At 50.7% G+C, this 8,213-nt stretch overlaps 1 protein-coding gene across 1 annotated transcript; it reads left to right on the top strand.

Annotated features, from left to right (window-relative positions):
* Nucleotides 1–1,218: 1,218 nt before the first annotated feature.
* Nucleotides 1,219–7,879, top strand: LOC146199678 (uncharacterized). The gene has a single exon (XM_084595184.1). The coding sequence runs from the start codon at nt 2,277–2,279 to the stop codon at nt 6,813–6,815; it is 4,539 nt and encodes a 1,512-aa protein (XP_084451310.1). The 5' UTR covers nt 1,219–2,276; the 3' UTR covers nt 6,816–7,879.
* Nucleotides 7,880–8,213: the final 334 nt, after the last annotated feature.

The following is an 8,213-nucleotide window of genomic DNA, read 5'->3' as shown; positions in this document are numbered from 1 at the left end:
TATCAGTTGTGTATGCAGCAATGAGGATCGATCAGTATATTGTAGACGTTATGGCACTAGTGCTACTCTTCTCATTGACTTAGTTTGTGAGCATAACCCTGTTGAGAATGGCCGACTAAAAGCGATAGTATACATTTCCCGCACTTCCAATCGTCTTCGTATGCCCGACTTGACAGGATCTAAGTTTCGGCTGGCACATTACCTACTGTGCATAGATACTGGGTGAGAGAGATATTTTTTAGCGACCACTGCATGGTGTCTGTTCAGATAAGAAAGCATACTAGACGTCTACTTCAACCGCAACGGGAGCTATGAAAGCTAAATTCTCTTCTTTCAGATGAATTTTTTTCAGCCCGCTGTAGTTGCGTACGTGCTTCCAAGACACATGGGCTCGTGCCGATTTCTCATTCTTTCAAAAGTGGGACTTTTTTAAGCAGCAAGACAAGAGCCTTGCAACTGAAGCATCATCACGGATCACATTCTTGAAGCGCCTTTGCATTCGTGAATTGAAGCCCACCTTGAACGAACTTTATAAGTTGGAAAGAATTTTTTCGGGATCGTATCTTGAGGATGTCAACAACATTAAAGCGCAGTTACAAGCGTTTAGTGCAGAAAAATTTCAGGGTGCCTTGATTAGGTCGCGAACACACACTCTAAGAAAAAGAGGTGTGATCTTACCCCTTTAGGGGGGTAAGTCCACTGACGCACTGGGGAGCCCCTTTGGTTGCAAAGTTACACCCTCGACGGGGGCTTAAGTGTAAGTGGTGTAAAGTTTACGCTGCAACGAGGCTAACGTTATGCCATGTGGTGAAGTGCAAGTATATGCTTCTGGGGAGTAACGTTGCCCTCTCTCAGAAGGACTAAAGGTTAGGCCATGAAAGTGCAAAAATATGCTCTAAAATCTGGTGCATGTTTGCCCCCAGCTGGCATAAGCTTATGCTTAATCCTAAGGCGTAAACTTACCCTCATAGGGTCTGTATTTATGCCAGCGTAATGAGCTTACTACAGCACCCCGTGAGTGCATCTTTGCACCCTATGAATGGGCGTAACTTTGCACTTTTACGTTCATATTTATGCTTCGTTTGGAAGGGCAATATTACCACCCAGAGGAATAAAATAAATCCATACAATAGTATGTTTTTACATCCTTTTAGGGTAACGTAGTTTTCCTTCAAAGGGCACATTTGCGCCCTTTTAAATATACGCAAGGTGCTGTTACGTTTCTCCACCGAGAAGTGGGACAACTGACGCGGCCACCGCATAGCAACAGGCAGAACCGCGAGCGGATCGGCCATTTCGACGCCGTTCATCGGCCGCGCAACGCTTCCTCCCGCCGACAAGACTCAGCGTGTTCCTGTGCGTGCGTGTGTGTGCAAAAGCTGGTCAAGCCTGGAGCTCGAGGGAAAGTGCGTCGCCCTCTCCTGTCTGCAGGAGGTGGAGGAGATGAGGTCGGAACACCTGCGATTGAGTCATTCGTCGTGAACCAACATGTTTGGCTCTCCCTTTCCTGTGAGGGTTTACCCTTTCCCTGTGAACTGGAAAAACTATAAAAAGCAGCGGCCGACTCCGCTGAGAGAGAGACTACTTTGACGCGCCGTTGGCACGACGCTAGACACCAGCTGTGTGAGAGTGTCTGTAATCTCTCCGGGTCAGCTTCACTGCCCGTTTCTTCCTGATGTTACAGTAAAGGTTGTTTCGTTAAAAGACGCCTCGTCTTTGCTGGCACCTTTCATGCCGTCCGCCGTCCACGGAGCCGCCAGGCCAACGCTACCGAGAGGCCGCGCGCCGCAGCGGTACGCTACCCCGGCACTCGCGACCCAAACCTAACAACTGGTAGGCATCGGTGGGACGACCAAGCCGTAACCGTGGTTGGAGGGACGAGCCAGGCGATACCGTCGTCCAACAACTGATGAACAGCGGAGAGACGAGGTCGACCAAGCAGTGACCGTGGTCGGTGAAACGAGCCAGGCCTGACCGAGGTGCAACATCTGGTGGGAAGAGCGGAGATGTCACAGGCGTGACTCGTGAATCAAAGCAGCTCAGCGGAAAGGCGGGAGCAGTGCAACGAGCCCTGTGTGATGACTGGTTGCCTGCAGCTGAACGACTGCGTTGGATTCTTGGCTGCGAGGTTTGGTGAGTGCGGGACTTTCTTCTACTGAGTTTTGCCAGGCTTCTGTTAAGTAGAGAACAGAGCTGGTAATTGTGTTGTCGTTGTTGCTGGGTTAATTGCAGCAAGGCAATAGTGGGCAGTAGAGAAGGCAGCATTCGGAACAGCCATGGATTTGGATTTGAAGTCGTTTCGCAAACCGAAATTGCTAGAGCTTGCGAAGGAGCTGGGTCTGAATTTGTCAGACAAACTCAGAAAACCAGAAGTGTTAAAGGCTATTCTTGAGTCGAAAGCTGAAGATGACGAGCTTTTGGAATGCCTTGAGATCATTGAAGAACGTAAGGAAAGGCTAGAGAAAGAGGAGCGTGAACGTGAGCGTGAACGTGAACGTGAACGTAAGGAAAGGCTAGAGAAAGAGGAACGTGACCGTAAGGAAAGGCAAGAGAAAGAGGAGCGAGACCGTAAGGAAAGGCAAGAGAAAGAGGAGCGAGACCGTCAATTCTCTATGGAAATGAAACGTCTCGAAATAAACGCGGGACGCTCTGGCAGTGCAAGTCGGGCTCACGGTGCAGGAGAACGGGAATCGTTCAAAATGAGTGACCTAATGCGGCCGTTTAAGCTTGGAGAGGACATTGGTTTGTTCCTGGTTAACTTCGAGCGAACGTGCGAGAAGCAAGAGTTTTCTCGGGAAACGTGGCCACAGCGCTTGCTCACTTTGTTACCCGGTGAGGCGGCAGACGTAATCGCTCGCTTGACAAAAGAGGAAGCAGAGGATTACGACAAAGTTAAATCGAGTCTGCTAAGAAAGTACAGGCTGTCAGCAGAAGCATTCCGTCGGAATTTTCGAGAGCATGAGAAAAGCAAAAGTGAGTCGTATACAGAGTTTGCCTACAAGCTTATGTCAAACATGTATGAGTGGCTCAAAGAAGAAAAAGCGTTTGGTAACCACGATAAGATTTTGCAGTGTTTCGGGCTGGAACAGTTTTACAGTCGGTTACCCGAGAACGTGCGGTATTGGGTCATGGATAGGCCAGATGTTAGTACGGTGGATAGAGCCGCCGAGCTAGCTGAAGAGTTTGTGACGCGTCGGGCTCGTGGAGCTAAGGACGGTCAACAGGGGGAATTCGGCTCTAAGTTTGAGAGGCCGAAGTTCAAGCCCTTTAAAGCTAAGGAGAATAAACGTGGTGCGGATGCGAGTCAAAGCAGTCCGGCCGGCGATAAAGCGACGGAGGTAACCGAAGCCGAACGGAAAAAGAGGTTCGAGGCAAGGCAATCGCGCGTCTGTTATACGTGCCAGAAGCCTGGTCATTTTTCGGCGCAGTGTCCAGAGACGAAACCAAAGATCGTGTTTTTGTCGTTGTGCAGAAGTGACGAGAACATGAAGCTTCTCGAACCGTACACTCGAGACCTCCTCGTGAACGGGAAACAGTGTCGAGTGCTTCGCGATTCTGCGGCCACCGTGGATGTTGTTCACCCTTCTTACATAGAACCAGAGATGTTCACGGGTGAATGCGCGTGGATCAAACAAGCAGTGGAAGCTCACAGCGTATGTTTGCCCATAGCCAAAGTGCTTATTGAGGGGCCTTTCGGCGCTCTTGAGACAGAAGCTGCGGTGTCATCTATGCTTCCTCCTCAGTACCCGTACCTGTTTTCAAACAAGTCCGATCACCTCTTGCGCGAAAAGGGGCTTGTTTTTGGAGAGGCTAGCGTACTGGCCTTAACCAGATCTAGAGCTCGGGAGCTAGCTGCAAAGGCGGTAATTCCGAAGATGAGGTTGTCAAGCGATGAAAAAGGGTCGGAGGAACAGCACGCTGAGATTGAGACCACGTCCGCTGTAAACACAAGTGAGCCTGAAAAATTGAAGGCACCGGATACAGGAGAGAAAATGCCCAACACGGGTAGTTTAGAAGAGCTATCTGCAGGTTTGTTCGTCGCGCCTACGTCAGAGAGTCTTAACTTGTTGCTGAATGTCAGCAAGTCTGCTTTGATAGCCGAGCAACAAAAGGATCGCAGCCTTGAGAACATCCGCTGCAATCTAAAAGAAGGTATCGCCAAGAAAAATGTCAGTTTTGAAGTGAGAAATGGGGTCCTGTACCGAAAGTATCTAGACCGCAGGGGAATTGAGTTCGATCAGCTGATCGTGCCTGAGTGCTATCGTCAGGATCTGTTGCGCTTGTCGCATGGAGGTTCGTGGTCAGGACACCTAGGAATTAAAAAGACTAAGGACCGCCTATTGCAAGAGTACTATTGGCCAGGATGTTTTCGGGACGCAGAAGAGTTTGTAAAGACATGTGACACCTGTCAGCATGTGGGCAAACCTGGGGACAAATCGAGAGCGCCGATGAGGTTGGTGCCCGTCATTACGGAACCGTTCAGAAGGCTCGTTATTGACACTGTGGGACCACTACCGGTAACAAACTCAGGGTATAGACATATTCTGACAGTGATTTGTCCCGCGACAAAGTTCCCCGAGGCAGTCCCGCTTAAAGAACTCAGTTCAGTGGAGATAGTGAATGCACTGCTGTCCATATTTGCGCGAGTTGGTTTTCCTGCAGAAATCCAATCAGATCAGGGCACAGTGTTCACTAGCGCTTTGACCACATCATTCCTGGAAAGATGCGGAATAAGGCTCTTGCATAGCTCCGTGTACCATCCCCAGTCGAATTCCGTTGAAAAACTTCACTCCGTCATGAAGCGGCTTTTGAGAGCTATGTGTTTTGAGCGAAAAACTGACTGGGAGCTATGCCTGCCGGCGGCGATGTTTGCCCTAAGAACCGCGCCGCATGAAACTACAGGGTTTTCGCCAGCAGAGCTCGTGTACGGTCGGACGCTGCGATCTCCTCTTCGCATGCTTCGTGAATCGTGGGAAGGCCAGGGCGATGACCCAGTCGTAGTAGAGTACGTGCTCAGGTTGCTCGAACGTTTGAGGCGGGCGCAGGAGTTGTCAGAAGAAGCCATGATCAAAGCTCAGCAGAGGGCCAAAGTCCATTATGATAGGACAGCTAGGACCCGTCGCTTTGAGGTGGGCGATGAGGTAATGATCTTACGCCCATCGCTGAAAAACAAGCTGGACGTGCAGTGGGAGGGTCCGGCACGGATTGTGCAAAAATTGTCGGACGTTAACTACACAGTGAGTCTGCCAGGAAAACGGAAGGTACATCAAGTTTACCATTGTAATCTGCTTAAGCCGTACAGGCAAAGGGAAGCAGTGGTGAGTATGATGGTGAACATGCCCGAAGAGCTTCCGGTCGAACTTCCGGGACTAGGTACAGTGACGAACAGGGAAGTCACCGAACAGCTAATTAGTGAATTAGTCGCTAAAGCACCGCTTTCGCCTGAGCAGAAAACCGAATTGCACGAACTCTTGCAAGAGTTTCGAGGTCAATTCTCTGATAGGCCTGGTAGAACTTCTGTCCTTACTCATGACATTGAACTTACCTCCTCTGAGCCTGTACGGTCCAAGGCGTACCGTGTACCACCCCGCCAGCGCGATATTATGGAGGCTGAGGTAAAGAAAATGTTGGAGCTGGATGTCGTGGAGGCCTGTGAGAGTGATTACACCTCCCCTTTGATTTTGGTTGAGGTACCAGGCAAGGACCCTCGTCCTTGTGTCGACTACCGCAAGCTAAACTCCATCACTAAGGATCAAATTTATCCGATCCCAAACATCGAGGAGCGCATCGAGAAAGTTAGTAGCGCTCAGTTTATTTCCACACTAGACCTTGTCAGGGGTTACTGGCAGGTTCCCCTAACAGAGCGGGCTAGTAGGTATGCGGCGTTCATTTCACCAATGGGAACTTTCCGTCCTAAAGTTTTGAGTTTTGGTTTAAAGAACGCGCCTTACTGCTTTTCAAGCCTCATGGACAAAGTGTTGCGGGGACTTGAGGAGTTCGCTTTGCCTTATTTGGACGATGTTGCGGTATTCTCGGCATCCTGGTCGGAGCACATGACACACTTGCGGGCAGTGCTAACCCGTTTGCGCCAAGCAGGCTTAACGGTCAAAACTCCCAAGTGCCAGTTGGCACGTGCCGAAGTTGTTTACCTCGGTCACGTGGTTGGACAGGGTCGTCGCCGTCCTTCTGAAATAAAGGTTGCCGCGATACGAAACTTTCCTCAGCCGCGCACAAAGACCGATATCCGGTCGTTCTTAGGTGTCGCCGGCTACTATCAGAGATACATCGCCAGGTATTCTGATATTGCGAGTCCCCTGACAGATGCTCTCAGAAAAACGGAGCCTCAAACAGTCGTCTGGGACGAGACAAAGGAAAGCGCTTTTAGAGCCTTAAAGAGCGCTCTAACGTGCCAGCCTGTGCTACGATCGCCAGACTACACTAAAGAGTTCGTGGTTCAGTGCGATGCTAGTGAGCGTGGCATGGGAGTTGTACTATGCCAGAAAGAGACTGGAGGAGAGGAACACCCCGTCCTGTATGCTAGTCGCAAACTGACCGGTCGTGAGCAGGCGTACAGTGCCACCGAGAAAGAGTGTGCCTGTCTCGTGTGGGCCGTTCAGAAACTATCGTGCTACCTTGCCGGCTCGAGGTTTATCATCGAGACGGATCACTGCCCTCTCCAATGGCTGCAGACAACTTCTTCCAAAAATGGTCGCCTCTTGCGCTGGAGCCTCGCTTTACAGCAGTATTCTTTTGAGGTGCGTTACAAAAAGGGGAGTCTCAACGGTAATGCCGATGGCTTAAGTCGAAGCCCATAACTTGAGAAGAAGCCTTTATTCACTAGTTGGTGTTTTTCTTCCTGACATAGGATTTTGAAAATTTGTATTGTAGTATCTTTGTTTGAAGTGCTGTTTTGAAAATGCGATTTTCAAATTTGTGGACGCGTTCCAAGTGCTGCTAAGCTGCCCTTTAATATAGATGGGGGCATAAGAGGGAAATAGTCTGGCAAAACTTTGTGAAGTTTGTGCCGTGCTTGCTGGCTGAACGGTTGAGTCTTTAGCGTGGTTGTGACGTTGTGGGCTGCCAGAAATCTCTCTTGAAGACAAGTTGCAGAGTGCCTTGGAAACCCGGACTTGCCAAGGACTTCTTCAGGCTGTTTGAGCTCAAGAGAAGCTGAGTTGGACGACCCCAGCTAGCAGCAACATCCCGATCCCTCCGGACAGCGGATGCAGTCCCCTGCCCTTCGGGATCTCCCTTCCCCGGCGGGGCAGTCTGTTACGTTTCTCCACCGAGAAGTGGGACAACTGACGCGGCCACCGCATAGCAACAGGCAGAACCGCGAGCGGATCGGCCATTTCGACGCCGTTCATCGGCCGCGCAACGCTTCCTCCCGCCGACAAGACTCAGCGTGTTCCTGTGCGTGCGTGTGTGTGCAAAAGCTGGTCAAGCCTGGAGCTCGAGGGAAAGTGCGTCGCCCTCTCCTGTCTGCAGGAGGTGGAGGAGATGAGGTCGGAACACCTGCGATTGAGTCATTCGTCGTGAACCAACATGTTTGGCTCTCCCTTTCCTGTGAGGGTTTACCCTTTCCCTGTGAACTGGAAAAACTATAAAAAGCAGCGGCCGACTCCGCTGAGAGAGAGACTACTTTGACGCGCCGTTGGCACGACGCTAGACACCAGCTGTGTGAGAGTGTCTGTAATCTCTCCGGGTCAGCTTCACTGCCCGTTTCTTCCTGATGTTACAGTAAAGGTTGTTTCGTTAAAAGACGCCTCGTCTTTGCTGGCACCTTTCATGCCGTCCGCCGTCCACGGAGCCGCCAGGCCAACGCTACCGAGAGGCCGCGCGCCGCAGCGGTACGCTACCCCGGCACTCGCGACCCAAACCTAACAGTGCACACTGGTACGCTAGTAATTTGAACTACCACACTTCGACTGATTGTGCAATCACAAAACGTCGCCGCTATCGAAGCGATACGAGGGTGGATGTCTCGTATCGCTATACAAAAGAAAACGTTTGGTGAAAAGGTGTATGATGTCTTCGTCAGCCGGTCACAGACGCCCTCGCTTCCGCAATGTTGGTTTCTTCGTGCTAGAGCGACATATTGTGACGCGCCATATAGCCATTCAGGGTGCAGTTTGCACACCGATATTAGTACATCAGGACGGAAGGCAGGGTTTTACTTTTTATTGCGTTTGAAAATGGCAGGATAACCGAGC

This window comes from Amblyomma maculatum, chromosome 2 (assembly GCF_055883805.1).
Source record: "Amblyomma maculatum isolate TAMU_Amacu chromosome 2, ASM5588380v1, whole genome shotgun sequence".
Lineage (NCBI taxonomy): Eukaryota > Metazoa > Arthropoda > Arachnida > Ixodida > Ixodidae > Amblyomma > Amblyomma maculatum.
The sequence above is the reverse complement of the archived record's forward strand: the minus strand, read 5'-3'. Positions and strand labels throughout refer to the sequence as shown.

What these genes read in the sequence shown, in the direction of transcription:
- LOC146199678 (XM_084595184.1), top strand. Translation starts at nt 2,277, where the DNA reads ATGGATTTGGATTTGAAGTCGTTTCGCAAACCGAAATTGCTAGAGCTT.